At 43.4% G+C, this 23,252-nt stretch overlaps 2 protein-coding genes and 1 long non-coding RNA gene across 3 annotated transcripts in view; 1 reads left to right on the forward strand and 2 right to left on the reverse strand.

The window, feature by feature from the left end:
- Positions 1–627: 627 nt before the first annotated feature.
- ETFBKMT (electron transfer flavoprotein subunit beta lysine methyltransferase) lies at positions 628–5,523 on the forward strand. Its single transcript, XM_040438928.1, has 3 exons — positions 628–1,161; positions 3,766–3,896; positions 4,735–5,523. Exons 1-3 carry the CDS (start codon positions 905–907, stop codon positions 5,085–5,087), a joined length of 741 nt encoding a protein of 246 aa, XP_040294862.1. The 5' UTR covers positions 628–904; the 3' UTR covers positions 5,088–5,523.
- Positions 5,524–6,955: 1,432 nt separating this feature from the next.
- LOC120986952 lies at positions 6,956–7,314 on the reverse strand. The gene is made up of 2 exons (XR_005775854.1): positions 7,261–7,314; positions 6,956–7,202 (listed from the first exon to the last, which is right to left on the reverse strand). It is a non-coding gene; the product is annotated as an uncharacterized LOC120986952 (long non-coding RNA).
- A 326-nt stretch (positions 7,315–7,640) lies between these two features.
- Positions 7,641–23,252, reverse strand: part of AMN1 (antagonist of mitotic exit network 1 homolog) — a 91,907-nt gene continuing 76,295 nt past the window's right edge. Inside the window, exon 7 of the mRNA XM_040438935.1 lies at positions 7,641–8,127. Within this exon, the coding sequence (XP_040294869.1) occupies positions 8,057–8,127 (71 nt within the window). The 3' untranslated portion in view covers positions 7,641–8,056. The remainder of the gene's footprint in view (positions 8,128–23,252) is intronic.

A 23,252-nucleotide genomic window follows, 5' to 3' on the forward strand; every position in this document is an offset into this window, starting at 1 on the left:
AGTGCTGCTCTGGAGTATAATACAGGATGTAACTCAGGATCAGTACAGGATAAGTAATATATGTACGCAATGACTCCACCAGCAGAATAGTGAGTGCAGCCCTGGAGTATAATACAGAATGTAACTCAGGACCAGTACAGGATAAGTAATGTATGTACACAATGACTCCACCAGCAGAACAGTGAGTGCAGTTCTGGAGTATAATACAGAATGTAACTCAGGATCAGTACAGGATAAGTAATGTATGTACACAATGACTCCACCAGCAGAACAGTGAGTGCAGCTCTGGAGTATAATACAGGATGTAACTCAGGATCAGTACAGGATAAGTAATGTAATGTATGTACACAGTGACTCCACCAGCAGAACAGTGAGTGCAGCTCTGGAGTATAATACAGGATGTAACTCAGGATCAGTACAGGATAAGTAATGTAATGTATGTACACAGTGACTCCACCAGCAGAACAGTGAGTGCAGCTCTGGAGTATAATACAGGATGTAACTCAGGATCAGTACAGGATAAGTAATGTAATGTATGTACACAGTGACTCCACCAGCTGGATAGTGAGTGCAGCTCTGGAGTACAATACAGGATGTAAATCTGGATAAGTATAGGATCAGTGATGTAATGTATGTACACAGTGAGTGAAGCTCTGAAGTATAGTACAGGATATGTCAGGACCAGCACAGGTTAAATAATGTAACATAAAGTGAGAACAGGCCCTGGACACACTATAAGCACTCCTCACCACTGACAATCCCCAGCGTCAAGGCCCTCTTGTTGCTATTAACCCCTCAGATACCAGACTCCTCTTCCCCCATTAGTGAGGGGAATAACAGAATATCACGTGACCTCTGTGCCACATGACTCGTACGTCACCTCCCCTCCCCTCATGGTGACAGCATGCTGCGGCTGTACAGGTCTCTGTTGCGGCCCTGCCCTGGGAAAGTACTGTGCTGCTCCGCTCAGCACACCAGCGCCACCTACCTACAAAGCTTCATACTGCACAACACGGAAGTGGTAACGGAGCACCTGACACCGGAGATTCAGTTACTGCTGCTCACTCCACGGTGTAAGTTCTGGCACCTCCGCCCCGAGCACTGGCCATATGGAGATCCCTACTGGGCTATATACTGGCCGGGAGGACAGGCCCTAGCCAGGTATGAAAACATATAGAGACATGGGGTTAATGTAGAGATTGTAGACCTCTTGTGGTCTTGTTGAAGAATAACACCCTAGTTACTTGTAATCCATTAACAGGACACTTTTTGTTGAATTAATATTTAGTTTAGTAATTACTAAATCATTGTAATTACTAGTAAGCGTAATCAATATTTCCAAATTATTTAGTATTTTATTGGTCTCGAGAATTAAACCTGGCTACATAGTAGCCCAGGAAAATACTGTATATAGTAGGGCAGTATGCCCCCTTGTGGCAGTGTGAAGAATGGCATATTTGGAAATCATTCGCCAAATATTGTACTATTGTGTTATTATGGTGACTATAAATGAAAGGATTTGGTTCATATATACAGCCACATACAAAGATACATACTTTCTAGCCATATTCATACCACCATAACATTGCCAACCATAGTCAGTTGTACCTTGCAGTGCCCCAATATGGTGTCAGCAATAGGCTCAACACTTCATATGGCACAATTTGCAGTGGCATCATCAGTTTCCAGGCCTAGAACGCTACTCATAGTCCCCCTATATCAGCACCAGGCACAACATAGGGCCGTATCTGTACTGATGGTTGTACCGAACTGAATGCAGCACGTGTGTCTACTAAAAGAGGGGTTTATTTTATCCCTACGATTTCATGAAAACTACACAAGGGGGTCATTTACTAAAAGGCACATGCATTTTAATACATTTGTTGCTTTTTTTTTACTGTTTGTGTGCCAGAAACTGAAATCTACTCCAGCCAGGAGTTATCATTTATGCAGGTTTTCTGGTGTAAATTATAGTAGGTGGCTGCAGTTGCCCTTCTGATCAGTTCCAGTGGCAAGATCGGTGGAAAACCGAGGGGAATATTTGAAGTCAGTTTTGCTTGAGTCTGGGTTGGAGGACTTTTGCTACATTTATCAAATGTCTCATGTTTGATAAATTTGTTTTATCCTTAAAGCTAACACTTTTGTCTAGAAATGCTCCTCCAGTTTTCCTACTCCACTTACCTACTGGAATAAAAGTGTGACTTTTTAAAAAAAAAAGTCCCAATGATGAACCTGGAGTGAAACTCATTAACATAGCTAACCGTGCCCACTTTTCCACCCACATTTAAAAAAAGGAGTGGTGTAAAAAGATCCAAAGGCCCTGCTTTATCATACCTTCACTCCAGAATTATGGCTTCAAAAAGTCGTAAAATAGGGCTTTTGTGATTTTATTTTTTTTGCACTCATTTGTGCAAAATTTTGCAAGTTTTTGCATTTTTCCATTCCAATTTTGTAATGTGGGTGTGTGGTTAGCTACGTTAATGAGTTTCACTCCAGATTTATCATTGAGACTTTAAAAAAAATGTCACAGTCTCAGGCCTATTGCACACGACCGTATGTATTTTTCAGTGTTTTGCGGTCCGTTTTAAACGGATCCGTTGTTCCGTTTTTTGTTTCCGTTGTGTTTCCGTTTCCGTTCCGTTTTTCCGTTCCGTTTGGCAAATACAGTATACAGTAATTTCATAGAAAAAATTGGGCTGGGCATAACATTTTCAATAGATGGATCCGCAAAAAACGGAACGGATACGGAAGACATACGGATGCACTTCCGTATGCATTCCGTTTTTTTGCGGACCCATAGACTTTAATGGAGCCACGGAACGTGATTTGCGGCCAAATATAGGACATGTTCTATGTTAAAACGGAACGGAAAAACGGAAACGGAATGCATACGGAGTACATTCCGTTTTTTTTGCGGACCCATTGAAATCAATGGTTCCGTATACGGACCGTATACGGACCGCAAAAAACGGCCAGTAAACGGGGAAAAAAAACGGCCGTGTGAAAGAGGCCTCACTCCAGGAGGAGAGTGGACTAGGAAAACTGGAGGAGCTTCTCTAGACAGAAGTGTTAGGTCTAAGGATAACTTAAATTTATCAAACATGAGACATTTTTATAAATGTGTCATAAGGTATATTTTAGGCCACAAACCTGGTGTAAAGCCTTGGTAAATGACCCCAAGTTTCACAGTCTACTGTGCAGCTTTAAAGGGCATCTGTCAGCAGATTTGTACCTATGACACTGGCTGACCTATTACATGTGCACTTGGCAGCTAAAGTCATCTGTGTTGGTCCCATGTTTATATGTGCCCGCATTGCTGAGGAAAATGAAGTTTTAATATATGTAAATGAGCCTCTAGGAGCAATGGGGGCACCTAGAGACTCCCCTCTCTCTGCAACTGCGCTCTCTGCACTTTGATTGACAGAGCCAGGGAGGTGTGATGATGTTTACACTGTCTGGCTCTATCAATAAAGTGCAGAGGGTGCGGCAATTGCGGAGAGAGCAAAGCCTTTAGGTGTAAAGGCAATGTCCACGTTGCTCCTAAAAGCTAATTTGCATATATTAAAACTTCATTTTTCCTCAGCTATGCGGGCACATATGAACATGGGACTAACATGGATGCTTTCAGCTGTCAACCACACATGCAACAGGTCAGCTAGTGTCAAAGAGCAACTGTCAGCAGATTTGTACCTATAAGAATATTCTATTAGGTAACGCAAAAAAATAGTTTTCAGTAAGGATTAATTAAATTTTTTGTGTCTTTAGGTACCTGTTGGATAATCCAGACATTGTAAGACGCAGACGCATTCTAGATCTCGGCAGTGGTTGTGGGGCCGCCTCCATTGCTGCTAAAATGAAAGGAGCCTCTTATGTTGTAGCCAATGATATTGACCCAGGTGAGGGGTGAGAAAAAAAATCAGTGGGCAATGTCTGGCTAGTTACTCTTACACCCAAGTCTTCCTAAGATGGCCAATAAAAATTTAGGAAGCTGTCCTTGGAAAATGTGGTAAACTACAACACAAAGAGTGTGTGTGGCTTTCATGTGCAATACTTGTAGTTCTAAAGACTTTGATCAGAGTTGGGCCATTGTTAGTGCCCAACTTAAAAGTACCATATAATACCAACGTAAACATCAAGTTGGGGGAGAGTGAAAAAGTGGGCGATTTGTAGGAAAACCAGGTGAGAAACCAGAACTATCAGGAATGCCACCATTCTTGCTGACCTCTTGACAGTTAGTCATGTAGATGGCTTACTACTTTACCATGCATCAGGGGCGGACTGGGAACGTAAAGTGGTTCTGGAAAAAATTTCAAGTGGCCCCATGTTGTAGGTGGGTCCAGATGGAAGGCAGTAACAACAGAAGTACGTGGGGCCATCAGTACTGTAGTGCAGCAAAAAATTCCGCCTCAGCAGTGCCAAATACCACAGTGCAGCACAAAGTACTGCTGCCCCAACCAGTATTCAACTGTATCTCTGTCCTGAAGACAGTGATACAGTTGAATTCAGCAGAACACCTGCTGGCCAGGTGCCTAAATACCTGATGCACCTAGCATTAATTAATGCTGAGAGCAGCAGATTGATATGAACCTGGCCATGAGGAGGTCTCTGGCAGCCTGCCTGGGGTATCGGCACACGGGATGTTTCCCAGTAGGGTCTATGGCCAGTCCGCTCCTGCCATGCATTTTGTATAAAGTTCGTTTTTACTTGCCATCTGTAAGTTTCCCATTTCTCCAGTTGCAGGTGCAGCGTTTGGCCTGAATTGCCAACTAAATCGAATAGATCCTTTGCCCTTTCATCCAGAGAATGTAATAGGTGAAGATACAGGATGCTGGGATCTGATTGTACTGGGCGACATGTTTTATGATGAGCGGCTGGCCAATTCTCTCCACCGATGGCTCAGACATTGTATGGTGCAGCATGGGACCACAGTACTTATAGGAGACCCAGGGAGAGGTCATTTTCTGACGCACCCTATACAGAAACAGCTGTGGAAAATAGCAGAATATAACTTACCAGAGTCAAGTAAGCAAGAGAACTATGGGCTAACCACCAGTGCGGTCTGGAGATATGAACCTGGATGTTCATGATTTGTACACAGTAATTCAGTACCAGCTAGTTCTTATGGAATTGTGGAAGATGTGGACACAATTTCATCCATCCCAAATGTGAGCTCCGCCTATCTGATTTTTAAAGCTGTCCATACTCATTAGATGTATGTTGGCCAAACTTGATTTTGGCAGTGCCCCCCCAACTTAACATCTGCAAAGGATTTCAACTGCCAGATCCTTTTGGAGAGATATGTATGACCAGCCTTGGAATGAGACTCTTCTTGCTTCTCATAACTCAAGGATGCAGTGAAGTGTCATATGACCCCATCTGATATTGCTGATTGGCCGAGAAGGCTTTGAAGAGGGAAGGAGCACATGTAACAAACTATTTTCAATGCTATTAGGGAATTTCATTACATGTAATTGTAATTATTGTAATTGTATACTTTTTTACAATAAAAAAATTAAGAATCTTTGCGAATAGTCTTCATTAAAATTCTCCTACTGTTTTGTGTATACAGCTGCTGCACAGATTTGTGTCTCCATGGCTACAGACTAAAAACTAATCCAGTGATCCTGCAGTTATAATCTTTCCATGTCCCTGTACTTTTTGTTAACGTGCAGTTTGTAGTCTAGCACCACAAGTAGGCCGAGGGTAATGCCACACTAGGGATAACAGCTTCAGGCTGGTGTAACGTTACATTACCCTACTTCGTGAGATTTCCCTACCTCCTAACTTCCGGTCGCACTGGAAATGACGTGAGGAGGTGTGCCGAAGTTGTGCCGATCTGTGCATGCGCAAAACGACAGTTTAGGGAAAATCTCACAGCGGAGTTCAGCTGCACACCGGGACACTGCGCATGCGCCGGAGAGCCTTAGTAGGGAAATATAATGGCCCAGTGCGCAAGCGCGGCTAACTCCAGGACATCCATCCGATCTCTCTACCCCCACACTGCGCAGGCAGACAACCCATATATATATATTTATTTAACAGATAAAATGGCCATCAGATCTCCCTACCCCAACACTGCGCAGGCGCGGAGATCGGATGGATGTTCAGGAGTTAGCCGCGCTTGCGCACTGGGCCGTAATATTTCCCTACTGAGGATCTCTGGCGCATATGCAGTGTCCCGGTATGCAGCTGAACTCCGCTGTGGGATTTTCCCTAAACTCGTTTTGTGCATGCACAGATCGGCACAACTCCGGCACGCCTCCTCACGTCATTTCCAGTGTGACCGGAAGTTAGGAGGTAGGGAAATCTCACGAAGTAGGGTAATGTAACATTACACCGGCACCACAAGTGGCAATAGTACACACGCCCTCATGTTGGCATCGTGCTAGTGAATACAGCCTGAGGCTTAGTTCACACTTTAGTGATTTGGTCAGTGATTGTGAGCCAAAACCAGAAGTGGAGACTACAGAGAGATAAGGTATAATGATAAGATTTATACCTATTCTGTGTTCTGGACCAGCACCTGGTTTTGTCTCACAATGACTGATGGAAATCACTGGTCAAATCACCTAAGTGTGAATAAGGCCTGAGGCTAGTGTCACATGTGGCAGTAGTACCCGTGACCTCATTTTGGCATCATGCTTGGAAACCTGGCATCTTGGTAGTGAGCCTGGCCTGAAGCATAGTAAAAACTCAAAACTAGAGTAGTTACCTTTTGGTCCCACATATAGCGCATGCCGTTTTCTGTCCTTATGAATATATCTGAAGGTCTCATGAACATGGCTGCTCCATATGTACAGACCCTGTAGATACAGACATACAGTGTGAGTCCATAGACTTTGCCATATTTAAGATCAGGCCATTTTAGGGAATCTTAAAATTCTGGCATCACTTCCCCCTGAGAAGCTTGACCACATGAAACTGATGCATCACTTGGCTTATAGGATTCATGTTGTAATACTGAGCAATCAGAAAGATCCTTTTATTTGAAGTACAATGAAGTAACACAAAATAGGAGTGTTTTAATGAAATCCAGAAAAACTGCCACTCTGTGCTGTCTGTTTAGACGAGAGTCCGATTCTGGATGATTTTACTTACTTCTAACTGTCCATCTGATAATGCACAATGTTTGACATTTCATCACTTTTTCTGATTGAAAGAACTAGTGTCATACATAAATACGCTTCCTTACCTTTTACCCCCTTTCTACTATTAAGGGTTCATTCACACGTCCGCAAAATGGGTCCGCATCCGTTCCACAGTTTTGCGAAACAGGTGCGGACCCATTCATTTTCAATGGGGCCGGAATGTGCTGTCCGCATCTGCATTTGCGGATCCGCACTTCCGTTCCGTAAAAAAATAGAACATGTCCTATTGCGGACAAGAAAAGGCATTTTCTATGAGAGTGCCGTTGATGTGCGGTCCGCAAAATGCGGAAAGCACATTGCCAGTGTCTGTGTTTTGTGGATCCGCAAAACACTTACGGACGTGTGAATGGACCCTTAGTACCCGGCTCCATATTTCTAGAGCCTTTCTGCTAGCTACGTTTGGCCTGTGTTTGCCAGTTACTGTATCAGTTACTGTTGTTCTATTGGACATATTCTAATATGGTGTGTCAAGCTATCTTTTTGAAGCCCTTATGGTATTTTAAAGGTGTAATCAACTATACATGCATGTATCTTAATGGCAAGACATAGGGTACTTCTGAGAAGATAATTCAGTTCTACGCTCCTTCTGTTCTATATTTACCTATTATCATGACCACCTTAAAAATGCTGCCCTGGAATGTGTGAGGCTTCATTTAATGGGTCTTTGAGGGATGCATTGGACTACTTCATCAACCCTGGTTACAGAGAGCATGTGCACTTGAATGTCTATGGAGCAGAGAAGGGGTGATGATGACAGCTGTGAAGGTGCCCTTATCTGATGGTCAAACCCGCCATCATTGATCTGCCATCAACCTTTATGAGCGGCTTCACATATACAATATACATCAAAAGGACACAGGAGGAACACGACAACTGAAAAGGGCTTATGTGAGTGGACCAGGAGCGGATTATACAGTCCATGTGACTTGCTTTAGCTTTTTTGATCCGAGAAGCTGTTCTATGGCCAGTGCTGAGCGATCTGGGGAGAAAAAGAAAACGTTCGAATGTTAGAAAAACTGGGTGAGAATCTTTAGGCTACTTTCACACCTGCGTTAGGTGCGGATCCGTCTGGTATCTGCACAGACGGATCCGCATCTATAATACAAATGCTTGTATCCGTTTACATTACTCTCTGAGGAAGGGCATCGTGCTCAGTGGATATGTCACAAATGTTTAGAGATTAATTTGCCGCTATTTCTGACGGTTCTCAGGGGTTAAACCTCTGTCTCTTACAACCTTTCCCAAGCGGCAATCTCTCCTGTGTCCTTGATTCCCACACAGCCCAGTAGCTGCAGACATTTATATCTCGGTCTGTGCTTTCTAATCTCACATTTTTGTCTGGCTTCATAATAACACCAATTCTTTAGTATTACAGGATTAACCCTGTAACTGCCCAATGTTTTTCAGTGTGCTGTGCCAAGACCTCTACAATGCGTTCACAATGCTCTTGAAAAATGAAGGCTGCAATAAGGCTGATCTCTATAGGTAACGAAGACAGTTTTTCTGTTTGACCGTTTTCATGAACCTAATGCTAATGGTCCATTCAGACGTCCGCAAGTGTTTTGCGGTCTGCAAATTGCCAATCCGCAGAGCACTGATACCGGCCATGCGCGTTCCGCATTTTGCGGACCGCACATGGGCGGCCCAGTGATAGAAGTTCCTATTCTTGTCAGAGATTGCGGGCAAGATTAGGACATGCTATATGTTTTTGGTGGGCCGCAAAACGAAACTATGGATGTGGACATCACACAGTGCGCTGTCCAATTCTTTTGCGGCCCCATTGAAATGAATGGGTTCGCACCCGTCCTGCAAAATTGCAGAGCGGATGCGGACCCTGAACTATGGATGTCTGAATGGACCCTAACTATAGGGGGCACCGTTTCAGGACTATCTCTGGGTATTAAGAGTTGTGCAGTGTCATGGTATTGATGACAAATCCTCAGGATTGGTCACCAATATCTCATTGGCAGGGGTCCAACTCTTGGCACCCCCTGCTGATCAGCTGTTTGGAGGGTGCTCAGTTGAGAGGTGCATCCTCTTCAATGTTTACCTGCATGCCGTCTAGATTGTAGCGACACAGTGTAATTATAGCTTCCTCTTCTGCATGAAAAGCTGTACTTACATTGCACCGTCACTACAATCTAGAGAGGTGTAAACATTGAAGAGGATGCAGTGCTCGCATGAGTGCCGATGTCTCCTTGAACAGCTGATTTGCAGGAAGATGGACTACCACCCATCTGAGATTGATAACCTGATGATGCTGAGGATAGATTATCAATATCACAACACTGCCCAATCCCTTTAATAAATATACTGTGCATTCGGAAAGTCTTGAGACCATTTCAATTTTTCACATTTTGTTATGTTGCAAAAAGAGTTCAAGTTTTCCCCCATCATTCTGCACTCAATAGCCCATAATGCTAACGTGAAACCAGACTGTTAGATAATTCTTCCTTTTCAATAAATTAGCAAAATATAACATCTTGTGTTGAGATAAGTATTCAGACCCTTTACTCAGTACTTAGTTGCGACACCTTTGGCAGCGATTACAGCCTCTAGTCTTCTAAAGTATGATGCCACAAGGTTTGGGGATTTTCTACCATTCTTCTCTGCACATCCTCTCAAGCTATGTTTTTCAGGTCTCTCCAGAGATGTTCAATTGAGTTCAAGTCAGAGCTCTGAGCGGGACACTTAAGGTCACTCCTGTCTTGGCTGTGTGCTTAGGGTCATTGTCTTGAAAAGGTAAACCATCGCCCCAGTCTGAGGTCTACAGCACTCTGGATCAGGTTTTCATTAAGAATATCCCTGTGCTTTGCTCAATTCAGCTTTCCCTCAATTCGTATCATAACTAGGGGTGACAGACTGTCGTAAACGATCATCACACCAGCAGTTGGAGCAGTGTGCTGCTCCACATCAAGGGCAGGATTGAAGCGCTCACCACAAGGCCTCCATACTCAAATCTGACTGACTTCATATGCCAAACAGAACCTTGATTCGTCGCTAAGATCATATTGTTTCAGTACATAGCAGTCCAGGTTTCTCCTTCACGACACCACTGCAAATAAAGATGACGGTGGCTGTCTGACAGGACATGTTATAGGCGCTGTGACACCAAATTCCTTCTGCTAAGCACCTGGAAATGGTCCAGGCAGAGACAAGGGTGTGTAATGAAAATGCCACCTGTATCTGGATGGGGGACAATAAAACTGTGCGAGCTGCTCATGCTTATTGTCAGATCAAACAATCCTCTATCCTGGTGGTCTGCCTGGGCCATCCAGAGTCTGTTCGCTGTGTGCGTGCCCTCATGTAACCACAGCTCCCAACACCTAGGTCACCTGGCCTAGATGACAGCCAATTCATTAAAACAACCATCTTGCTTCTCTCAGTCTAATGATGCGCCCTCCCTCAAAGTTTTTCAACTGGGCAAAAGGTCTTCGGGTGCATCGTAGAGGCATGTCTAGCAGTCAACGATCTTTCTCCAAGATGTACACTACCCAAAAGTAGAAAGAAAAAGGCAGCTCTCACCTGCTTCTCTTGTTATGAGCACGGATTTCAGCCTGGACACGGCTGTCTTGAAAATGAAAAGAAGTGTGGGATCCAGCTCTTTATAACAAAGGATTCTTTATTCCAAGGGGTTAAAAAATTCCAACAACAAATGCAGGATAATCGGTCTACGCGTTTCGGGTAGAAAGCACAGAAAAATCTCCACGTTACCCGTCACGTCACAAGTAATTAATTTATAATCTACCATACTGTCACGAGATCAGTTAAATGTCCTTACAAAAAGGATTGTCCTTCTCACCTACCTACCATTTTGATTTATAACAAACGATTATGGATGTCAATCGGTTGGCACGGAATCTAACCTTGAAGAGACATTTTCAAAAAGAGAAAGATATGATGTGTGATTTCGCAGCACAAAGTAGTTAGTGCAACCTCTTTGTCTCCAGCATCAATACTAGATTTATGGATATGAATGAAATCTTAACCAGCGATATGACTTTTAAAGAGATGGCCTATATATGTTTTTTGCAGGAGATGCGAACAGAGTAGAAGGATCTAGTACTGAATAAGGCTACTTTCACACTAGCGTTCGGGGCTCCGCTTGTGAGTTCCGTTTGAAGGCTCTCACAAGCCGTCCAGCCCTAATGCATTCTGAGTGGAGGCGGATCCGCTCAGAATGCATCAGTTTGGCACCGTTTGTCCTCCGCTCCGCTCAGCAGGCGGACCCCTGAACGCAGCTTGCAGCGTTTGGGTGTCCGCCTGGCCGTGCGGAGACAAACGGATCCGTCCAGACTTACAATGTAAGTCAATGTGGACGGATCCGTTTGAAGTTGACACAATATGGCTCAATTTTCAAACGGATCCGTCCCCCATTGACTTTCAATGTAAAGTCAAAACGGATCCGTTTGCATTATCATGAACAAAAAATTAATTTTTTTTTTTTTTTTTTGTTCATGGTAATGCAAACGGATCCGTTCTGAACGGATCTAAGCGTTTGCATTATAGGTGCGGATCCGTCTGTGCAGATACCAGACGGATCCGCACCTAACGCAGGTGTGAAAGTAGCCTAATAGCTCCAGGTATTTCAAAATGATTTTTATCCCCTGCCGTTTAGATCTCCTGCCCTGGATCGCTTCCAGGATTTAGTAGAAAATGATTTTTGTTATATGATGAGAGTCCCAATATATACACTAACAGATTCAAGAAAAACAAAAATATGTCTCTGAAAGAATTTTGGGCTCTATAAGAATTAATGAGAAGGCAGGATCTGGTAATTAAGGAGGCGGACAAGGGGGGAGCGGTTGTAGTGATGGACAGTTATGTCTATAAGACACAAGTTCAGAATATGTTAGATGACACTGCTGTCTATTCTCCATTGAACTGCAATGCTACGTAAAAAAAGAAGTAGATTATATTTATGTCGAGTGTCCCATTATTTCTATTTTTCATTCGTTGCCGAAAGTGCACTTTCCCACCGCCACTGAGACCTATTGTGGCGGGGATCAGATCGTTCTCTGAGAGACTATCCGAATGGATTGATTCTCTCCTCCAACCTCTTGTCCAGTTGATTCCTGTATACCTTAAGGACACCAGGTTGGTCTTGCAAACTTTCGCTAATTTTAAGTGGTGCAATGACTACACTTGGATCACGGCTGACGTGGTGTCTTTATACACCAATATACCACACAATCTTGCGATAGTCTTGCAATGGTTTTTAAAAACATACAGCGACTACACTTTGGAACTCCAGGAATACATGGGAATAGTGGTGGACTTTCTCCTCAAACATAATTTTTTCATGTTTAATAACAAATTTTATTTGCAGGTTTCGGGTGTGTCGATGGGGGCTAGGTTCTCTCCCTCCATAGCCAATATTTTTATGGCATGGTGGGAGAGATGCTTCCTCTTCATCGACACACACCCCGGTGTGTCTGGTCGCTACATCGATGACCTGCTGATTGTTTGGTCGGGCGATGTGGCGACCATACCGCCGTTCTCCGTATATTTAAATCAGTGTCTGAAAACTATTTCTTTTAATCTTCATCATGACACACTGCAGACAAATTTTTTGGATTTGTGTTTGAGGGGTGATTATGTCAAATCTAGGGTTTGTACTTCTACTTTTAGAAAGGATACCGCGGGCAATACAACGCTTTTGGCAACTTCATGCCATCCTTCCCATGTGATCCGTAACATCCCCAAAGGGGAAATGATACGTGCCAGCCTCAATTGCTCTGATACAGAAATGTTTATTCAAGAAGCAGCTAATGTAGGCAATAGGCTGGAACATAGGCTATATGCCCCACAGGTAACCACTAGTTCTAGGAACTTAGCATTGTCAATAGTGATAAGCGGCAGGGGCAATATTCGAATTCGCAATATTTCACGAATATTTGGGTGAATATTCGCCATATATTTGAGAATTCGTGATCTCCAGTCATTATTTTCATGATTGCGAATATTCGCATTACCAAAAATAAATTTGCATTACGAAAATTTGCAATCAACACTTGAGATATTGCAGCCTTCTCATTGGCCCACAAGCTAGAAGCAGGGAGGGATCATGTGTACTGTTTAAAAAAAAACTTGAATATTCGAAATTGTAAATATTTGCGAATTCTCGAAGTGCAAATATTCACAATAAAAATAAGCAATTCGAATATTCGTGATCAACACTAATTGTCAATAGATAGCAAAACTTTAGTTTTTCCAAAGAAACCCAATTCAAAGGGGAAAAATAATATTAAAATGTCTCAAGAAGACTCGGTTACTTTCATTACTAAGTACAGTGAAGAATTCAGGCAAATTTGAAAAATAGTAAAAAAGCATTTCCCAGTACTTAGTTATGATAAGTAATTGACCAGCCTGGCAACAAGTGAAATTAGGTGTGTGGCACGTAAAGCCCCGACACTGGGAAATATGATTAGTCCGAGCTTATTTCAAGATACCTCTGTAACTAAACCGGTGTGTCTCTCCTGCAAGGGCAGTTATAAATGTGGCCACGGCAGATGTATATGCTGTAACCACATGAGGGTGAATAAGCATTTCAAATCTATGGCAAATGGCAAAAGTTACGAGATTAAAACATATCTTAAAGGGGTTGTCCGAGTTATATAAATATATGCCCATGTGCCTTATAACCTAATAACACTTTTGTAATTTACATTTTATTTCTATAGTAACGGGATTCTGCAGGGCCGATGCGGGTCATGTGACCCGCAACGTCATCCACCAGGCTCCCTGTGCTGACATTTTGTGTACAGGCTTATCCCTGCCTGAGGGAGGGGCCCGGTTCTGTACACGAAACGTCAGAGCCTGGTTGCCCACCCCCCTCTCTCCCTGTATCTGGCTGCCGGACAGCTCCTGTGAGGGATCGCGCATGCGTGATCCTTACCAGTGACGGCAGCCCTGTGAAAACACCAGAGCCCTGACCCACTGGTGTGCCCTCCCCCCTCCCTCTGCGTCTGGCTGCAGGACGGCTCCTGCTACCAGTGCAGGCAGCTGCGCGAAATCAAGAGTCCTGTCAGATGCAGGCAATTGGATCCAAAATACACCTCCCCTACCCCCGGACAACCACATACAAGTAAAGCCTTGCTCATGATATACAGTGCCTTGCAAAAGTATTCACCCCCCTTGACTTTTTTCGTATTTTGTTACATTACAGCCTACGTTCAATGTTTTGTTAATCTGAATTTTATGTGATGGATCAGAACACAATAGTCTAAGTTGGTGAAGTGAAACGAGAAAAATATATAAATAAAACTATTGTTTAGAAATAGAAAACAGAAAATTGGCGTGTGCGTATGTATTCACCCCCATTGTTAGGAAGCACATTAAAAGTAACCAATTACCTTCAGAAGTCACATAATTAGTGAAATGATGTCCACCTGTGTGCAATCTAAGTATCACATGATCTATATACACACCTTTTTTTTGAAAGCCCCCAGAGGCTGCAACACCTAAGTAAGAGGCATCACTAACCAAACACTGCCATGAAGACCAAGGAACTCTCCAAACAAGTAAGAGACAATGTTGTTGAGAAGTACAAGTCAGGGTTCGGTTATAAAAAAATCTCCAAATCATTGATGATCCCCAGGAGCACTAATAAATCTATCATAACCAAATGGAAAGAACATGGCACAACAGCAAACCTGCCAAGAGACGGCCGCCCACCAAAACTCATGGACCAGGCAAGGAGGGCATTAATCAGAGAGGCAGCACAGAGACCTAAGGTAACCCTGGAGGAGCTGCAAAGTCCCAGAACAGAGACTAGAGTATCTATACATGGGATGACAATAAGCCGTATGCTCTATAGAGTTGGGCTTTATGGCAGAGTGGCCATAAGAAAGCCATTACTTTCAACTAAAAACGAAAAGGCATGTGGGAGACTCCCAAAATGTATGGAGGAAGGTACTCAGGTCTGATGAGACTAAAATTGAAATTTTCGGCCATCAAAGAAAACGCTATGTCTGGCGCAAATCGAACACATCACCCTAAGAACACCATCCCCACAGTGAATCGTGGTGGCAGCATCATGCTGTGGGGATGTTTTTCAGCAGCCGGGACTGGGAAACTGGTTAGAGTTGAGTGAAAGATGGATGGTGCTAAATACAGGGATATTCTTGAGCAAAACCTGTACCACTCTGTGCGTGATTTGAGGCTAGGACGGAGGTTCACCTTCCAGCAGGACAATTACCCCAAACACACTGCTAAAGCAACACGAGTGGTTTAAGGGGAAACATGTAAATGTGTTGGAATGGCCTAGTCAAAGCCCAGATCTCAATCCAATAGAAAATCTGTGGTCAGACTAGAAGATTGCTGTTCACAAGCGCAAACCATCCAACTTGAAGGAGCTGGAGAAGTTTTGCAAGGAGGAATGGGTAAAAATCCCAGTGGTAAGATGTGGCAAGCTCATAGAGACTTATTCAAAGCTACTTAGAGCTGTGATATCCGCAAAAGGTGGCTCAACAAAGTATTGGGATCCCTGGTCCATTGGCTTAAAAACACCCCCAAAGCATTAGGTTCCCACTACCATGTTTGACAGTGGGGATGGTGTTCTTTGGGTTGAAGGCTTCTCCTTTTTTACGCCAAATGAAGGAAACATCATTGTGACCAAACAATTACATTTTTGTTTTATCTGACCATAACACAGAAGACCAGAAGTCTTCTTCTATGTCCAGATGAGCTTTTGCAAAGGCCAAGCGAGCTTTTGTGTGCCTTATCTGGAGAAGTGGAACCCAGCAGTGTGCATTGACCGTTGGATTGTCTGCCTTGAGACATTGCCACCAGCAGAGCCCAGATTCACCAGGATGGCCTTGGTGGTGATCCTTGGATTCTATTTCACCTCTCTAATTATCCTCCTGGCCAGCACAGGTGTCACTTTTGGCTTCCGACCACGTCCTCTGAGATTTTCCACAGTGTGGAACATCTTGTATTTTTTGCTCAAATGTAAATAAAAGCTGAGACTTTTTTCCCCCACAATAATGCCTCTTATACATCGTCTTATTATCTTTTGGGAGACACCTATGTCATTTCCCGTCAAAAAATTACTTGCTGGTTGAATAAAAGTAACTTCAAGTCAAAATTTGCCAGGGGTATGAATAATTATGGGCAGCACTGTATATATGCAAATATATACACACACACACACACACACCATCTATATATATGTATACACTCACCTAAAGAATTATTAGGAACACCATACTAATACGGTGTTGGACCCCCTTTTGCCTTCAGAACTGCCTTAATTCTACGTGGCATTGATTCAACAAGGTGCTGATAGCATTCTTTAGAAATGTTGGCCCATATTGATAGGATAGCATCTTGCAGTTGATGGAGATTTGAGGGATGCACATCCAGGGCACGAAGCTCCCGTTCCACCACATCCCAAAGATGCTCTATTGGGTTGAGATCTGGTGACTGTGGGGGCCATTTTAGTACAGTGAACTCATTGTCATGTTCAAGAAACCAATTTGAAATGATTGGAGCTTTGTGACAATGGTGCATTATCCTGCTGGAAGTAGCCATCAGAGGATGGATACATGTTCTCATTCTGTTTACGCCAAATTCGGACTCTACCATTTGAATGTCTCAACAGAAATCGAGACTTATCAGACCAGGCAACATTTTTCCAGTCTTCAACAGTCCAATTTTGGTGAGCTCGTGCAAATTGTAGCCTCTTTTTCCTATTTGTAGTGGAGATGAGTGGTACACGGTGGGGTCTTCTGCTGTCGTAGCCCATCCGCCTCAAGGTTGTGCGTGTTGTGACTTCACAAATGCTTTGCTGCATACCTCGGTTGTAACGAGTGGTTATTTCAGTCAACGTTGCTCTTCTATCAGCTCTGACCTCCAGCATCCACAAGGCATTTTTGCCCACAGGGCTGCCGCATACTGGATGTTTTTCCCTTTTCACACCATTCTTTGTAAACCCTAGAAATGGTTGTGCGTGAAAATCCCAGTAACTGAGCAGATTGTGAAATACTCAGACCTGCCCGTCTGGTACCAACAACCATGCCACGCTCAAAATTGCTTAAATCACCTTTCTTTCCCATTCTGACATTCAGTTTGGAGTTCAAGAGATTGTCTTGACCAGGAGCACCCCCCTAAATGCATTGAAGCAACTGCCATGTGATTGGTTGACTAGATAATTGCATTAATGAGAAATAATAATTCTTTAGGTGAGTGTATATACCATCTATATAAATGTACATAGTGATATAGATTGGTAAATATATATCTCCATATACATATATAGATGGTGTGTGTATATATATATATATATATAGTCGAATATCTTCTATATAAAAAGAATCTTCATATAAAAGAGGATTAAAAAAAAAATAAAAAAAATATATATATATATATATAAAAACTATATGATCCTTCAGACGGACATAATCGCCTCTAAGTTCTTTTATCGAGTATCTTAGGCTCCTTTCACACCTGCGTTCAGGTGTCCGCTCGTGAGCTCCGTTTGAAGGGGCTCACGAGCGGTCCTGAACGCAGCCGCCCGGCCCTGATGCATTCTCTATGGAGGCGGATCCACTGAGAATGCATCCGCCTGCCAGCTCAGTGCATCCGCCTGCCAGCAGCGTTCGGGTGTCCGCCTGGCCGTGCGGAGGCGAGCGGATCCGTCCAGACTTACAATGTAAGTCAATGGGGACGGATCCGCTTGAAGATGACACCATATGGCTCAATCTTCAAGCGGATCCGTTCCCCATTGACTTACAATGTAAAGTCTAAACGGATCCGCTCAGGCTACTTTCATACTTAGAAAATTTTCTAAGTTTTAATGCAGACGGATCCGTTCTGAACGGATGCGAACGTCTGCATTATAGGAGCGGATCCGTCTGATAAAACATCAGACGGATCCGCTCCTAACGCTAGTGTGAAAGTAGCCTTAATTTGATTTGTGCAAGCAGTGAAACAAAGGGACAATTGTCTATGCAAAAATATATATGTAATTTATTATACACAATATAAACCAAGAATATAAACAATAAAGCTGTAAAATAATACCCAAAATATGCCACACGGTGGTGCTAACACACCACTATCTCACCAGCACAGTACAACTTAAATTTACCTAAGTTTTAACAAACAGACCAATGATGTATATACCAGGAGAAACTTAGGATCTTCTGTTTACCAAACAGGCTATAACAATAAAACACGGATTAATATAAATGTTATCCCTTGACTCTGTTTTCCTATGACCAATCAAATATATCTGATAATAATACGACAAAATATCCAGCTCGGCAATCAGACTATGGAATATAACTTTCCAAGGGTTTAGTCCTCTTTTCAAATAATGTCAGATCTTCCATTAGCAATATGCATCTTTGCTAAGAGAATAATCAGCATTATGGAGACGCCTAACACTATATATTCCCACATTATGGGGACTTTTGGCTATATACTGAGAGAAATATCTTATTAATATCACGAGCAATAAGTAGAGTATACGTTACCGGGTCAAAGATAGACAGTTTCAGATGGGACCAGTTCTCAAGAACTTTCCTAGTAGTCAAAAAATAATCCAAGTTTCTTTTGGTATATCTTTCTTGTGATCAGTTTCCTTTGTGAGTTTTTCTTTTGGTTTGTGAGTCATCTCTAACACTCTGCACACGAGTAATTATTTCCGACCTTATCTAAGAATCATCCCCTTCTGGATTAGGGATTTCCAATCAGGTAAGGTGGGTGTATTCGTATGCTAATAACACAATGATGTCATGTTAACCCTTGACATGGTATAAAATAAATTGTAAAATAATATAATATTGTCCATCTGCCTCCAGATGGCACTGTTGTAACATCAGACTTTTAAGTGAAAACTTAGATAACGTGGCTTTATTTTATTAGGTACCTTTTAACCTTTTTAACGTAAATCAAATAGGAGGGATACTTCTTTGACACTCTGAAGTAATCTTTCCCAGACTTAGTGGAACCAATTTGATGGTTCCCATACCAGCTTATTTATGGGCAGATAAGAAAAACAATGGGCCTTACACTCGCACTGTGGGTTTGTGTACTCTAACTGTCCAAGCTATTGAGTAACAACGCCTGGAAAAACATTATCTCTTCTGAGAAACTTCTATTAGTAGAAAACCTTAGTGTTTTCTATACCTTCTAAGACTATATCCATTCAGTAAGATACACGGCATAAAGTATACCTTAATATTTGGTTATAATATATATCAATATTGCATATTATACATGAATTATTGATATGTTCATACTAAAAAACTAAATAAATGCACACATGAATATATAGAATACTTATGAATATATGAATAGACATCACACACCAGACGTGTCTTAAGGATATAAATTCTTATCTTGTCATGGTTTAGCCATAAAAAACAAACATTGTTCCCTTCAGACAGACATGTTTGGAGAAACCAGTAAACTCCCTATAGATAAACCCTTATCTTTTAACAATAACGTTTAAAATACAATGTCCATTCATATTCACGATGACTTCTTATATAAAATGAACTTGCCATGAACTCATCTTGGCCTCTTCAGCCACATAACAGAACTTTGGTTCAAGCTGATTTCCTCTTAAAGGCAATGAGCATTCATTTTGGCTATAATATCATCAGATAATACTGTACACTCATGAAAATGCACAACAATATATATATATATATATATATATATATATAGATATCCATAGAAAAGGTCAGGCAGCACTCCTTCTCATGCAGCTGTAGCTATAAGGTGCCCGTGGTGGTCCCCCGATACAGGACGATGAAACAACAAAAGAAAATCCGCAGCACTCCTTGAAGTAAAAAACGTGTAGTTTTATTCACACGTGTCAAAAATAGACAACGTTTCGGTTCTCTCACAGAACCTTTCTCAAGTCAAGTGAACATAAAAGTGCATACGTGCATATATAAATACATCTCCACAATGTTACCAATTAGTTCATCAACCAATCAAACAACAGTGCACTCCCCTTCTTGGGTAAGCTACAATTCATGAAATCAACTCCACATGTGGCATGGATACCGAGGACTTCAGTATAGTTATTTATATTTCCAATCGTGATAATTCATCTCCATAATAAGTGTATACAAGTGCATGAAGTAAAGTGCATAAGTGCAATAAAAAACTTAAGTGCAGTAATACCAACTTATGCCCGCGCAGCCCACAAGTAGCGGAACAATTACAAGAGGGGTGGGGAATAGCCAAATAAAAAAATATTTTGAACCAAAAGGTGTGCTTTTGGTGGGTTTTGAACTAATGGTGGTCTGTGGATGACACTGTTGTGGGGGCTCTGTGGATGGCACTGTTGTGGGGGCTCTGTGGATGGCACTGTTGTGGGGGCTCTGTGGGTGGCACTGTTGTGGGGGCTCTGTGGGTGGCACTGTTGTGGGGGCTCTGTGGGTGGCACTGTTGTGGGGGCTCTGTGGATGGCACTGTTGTGGGGGCTCTGTGGGTGGCACTGTTGTGGGGGGCTCTGTGGGTGGCACTGTTGTGGGGGGCTCTGTGGGTGGCACTGTTGTGGGGGCTCTGTGGGTGGCACTGTTGTGGGGGCTCTGTGGGTGGCACTGTTGTGGGGGCTCTGTGGGTGGCACTGTTGTGGGGGCTCTGTGGGTGGCACTGTTGTGGGGGCTCTGTGGATGGCACTGTTGTGGGGGCTCTGTGGATGGCACTGTTGTGGGGGCTCTGTGGATGGCACTGTTGTGGGGGCTCTGTGGATGGCACTGTTGTGGGGGCTCTGTGGATGGCACTGTTGTGGGGGCTCTGTGGATGGCACTGTTGGCGATAAATTCTCAGTGGGTCCCCCTATACAGTGATAATTCTCTGAGTACAGAAAATATAGTAGATGTCCCCTGCAGTCCTATGTAACACCACAGATAACACAGTGATGGCTATCTGAGTACAGAAATTGTAGTAGTGTTACCTGCAGTCCTATGTAAAACTACAGATAACACTAGTGCTGATAATGTGGTAGTGTTACCTGCGTCCTTAGGGTGCCTCCCTATTAGTGTTGAGCGAACTTGTGTTTTAAGTTCGGCGTCTAAAGTTCGGGTTCAAGTTATCAAAGTATCCCGTTATGGATTCTAAATTCCGTTATGGTCCGTGGTAGCAGAATCCATAACGGGATACTTTGATAATCCGAACCCGAACTTTAGATGCCGAACTTAAAACACAAGTTCGCTCAACACACTTCCCTATGTCTCTCCCACGGACTCCATGCTGGCGGCGCTGCCTCCTCCTTTTCTTCTTGCCCCGCACAGAATGTCTTGATGCATCTTCGTCAAGACATAGGAACACTGTGGGCATGGTGATGGTGACACACACGGACAGAGAGCCACAGACACACACACACACACACACGGAGAGCCACAGACACACACACACACGGAGAGCCACAGACACACACACACACGGAGAGCCACAGACACACACACACACACACACACACGGAGAGACACAGACACACACACGGAGAGACACACACACACACGGAGAGACACACACACACACAGGGACAGACTCTCACAGAGTACTGTAGACAGATCCCAGAAATCACAGAGAACATCTGGCTGAAAGAAAGAACCGAGCAGCTTCAGGTGGATTTCACCCTGGAAAAGCTTATGTTAGATGGAGACAGTCAGCAGGTTGTATGCAGGGCTCTCTGTGGGCTGACACACTGTAACACAGGTGCTGTAATGGAGGCACCAAGGTACAGAAGGGCTGGGACCACCACTAGGATGAGGTAAGGGGCAGGAGGACACACACAGTTGTGCGAATTAATGAACATACAAAACATAGGCCCCTTCTAGGACCAATCTAGGATACCCTAATAGGATAATTGACAACCCTTTAAAATATAAAAGTTGTTGGATCCCTGATGCCATTGGAGGTTAGGAGGTGCCAATTTCAAAAGGGAATTTGATACATTTCAAGTAGTGTACATTCACAAAGAAACTCAGAAACTATAGACCAAGAAGGAAAGAAAATATTTATTTTAGACAAGCAAGTTTGAGCCTAGAGAATGACACAAATGAAGCCAAATGAACTATTACTTGTTCAAGTTAGGGCTCTTTCACACTTGCGTTCTTTTCTTCCGGCATAGAGTTCCGTCGTCGGGGCTCTATGCCGGAAGAATCCTGATCAGTTTTATCCTAATGCATTCTGAATGGAGAGAAATCTGTTCAGGATGCATCAGGATGTCTTCAGTTCAGGACCGGAACGTTTTTTGGCCGGAGAAAATACCGCAGCATGCTGCGCTTTTTGCTCCGGCCAAAAATCCGGAACACTTGCCGCAAGGCCGGATCCGGAATTAATGCCCATTGAAAGGCATTGATCCGGATCCGGCCTTAAGCTAAACGTCGCTTCGGCGCATTGCCGGACCCGACGTTTAGCTTTTTCGGAATGGTTACCATGGCTGCCGGGACGCTAAAGTCCTGGCAGCCATGGTAAAGTGTAGTGAGGAGCAGTATACTTACCGTCCGTGCGGCTCCCCGGGCGCTCCAGAGTGACGTCAGGGCGCCCCAAGCGCATGGATCATGTGATCACATGGATCACGTCATCCATGCGCATGGGGCGCTCTGACGTCATTCTGGAGCGCCCCGGGAGCCGCACGGACTGTAAGTATACCGCTCCCCCGCTCCCCGCTCCTACTATGGCAACCAGGACTTTAATAGTGTCCTGGCTGCCATAGTAACACTGAAAGCATTTTGAAGACGGATCCGTCTTCAAATGCTTTCAGTTCACTTGCGTTTTTCCGGATCCGGCGTGTAATTCCGGCAAATGGAGTACACGCCGGATCCGGACAACGCAAGTGTGAAAGAGGCCTTAAGATATATAAATAATTCTGTAGACCAATATTTTCCAACCTGTGGCTCTGAGGCTGCTGCTAAAACTCTGAGCATGTCCTGGCAGTCTTTGGTGGGCAAGAAATTCTGAAAGTTGTAGATCTGCAACATAGGTGGGGCCCTGGTCACAGACTTTACCTAGGGAATCTCACTTGACTTCGCCCATACAGCATCACAGGGTAGCGACAGCATCACAGGTCCTTTACCTCCTCCAGTTGCACAGCCTGTGAGCCTGACTCCTCCCACACAGGATCACATGATC

This window comes from Bufo bufo, chromosome 1 (genome assembly GCF_905171765.1).
Source record: "Bufo bufo chromosome 1, aBufBuf1.1, whole genome shotgun sequence".
Taxonomy (NCBI): Eukaryota; Metazoa; Chordata; class Amphibia; order Anura; family Bufonidae; genus Bufo; species Bufo bufo.

Coding starts and splice junctions, on each gene's coding strand:
- ETFBKMT (XM_040438928.1), top strand. CDS start 905: ATGCTGCGGCTGTACAGGTCTCTGTTGCGGCCCTGCCCTGGGAAAGTA. Junction 1,162..3,765: donor GGAGGACAGGCCCTAGCCAG/GTATGAAAACAT, acceptor TTGTGTCTTTAG/GTACCTGTTGGATAATCCAG. Junction 3,897..4,734: donor AGCCAATGATATTGACCCAG/GTGAGGGGTGAG, acceptor CCATTTCTCCAG/TTGCAGGTGCAGCGTTTGGC.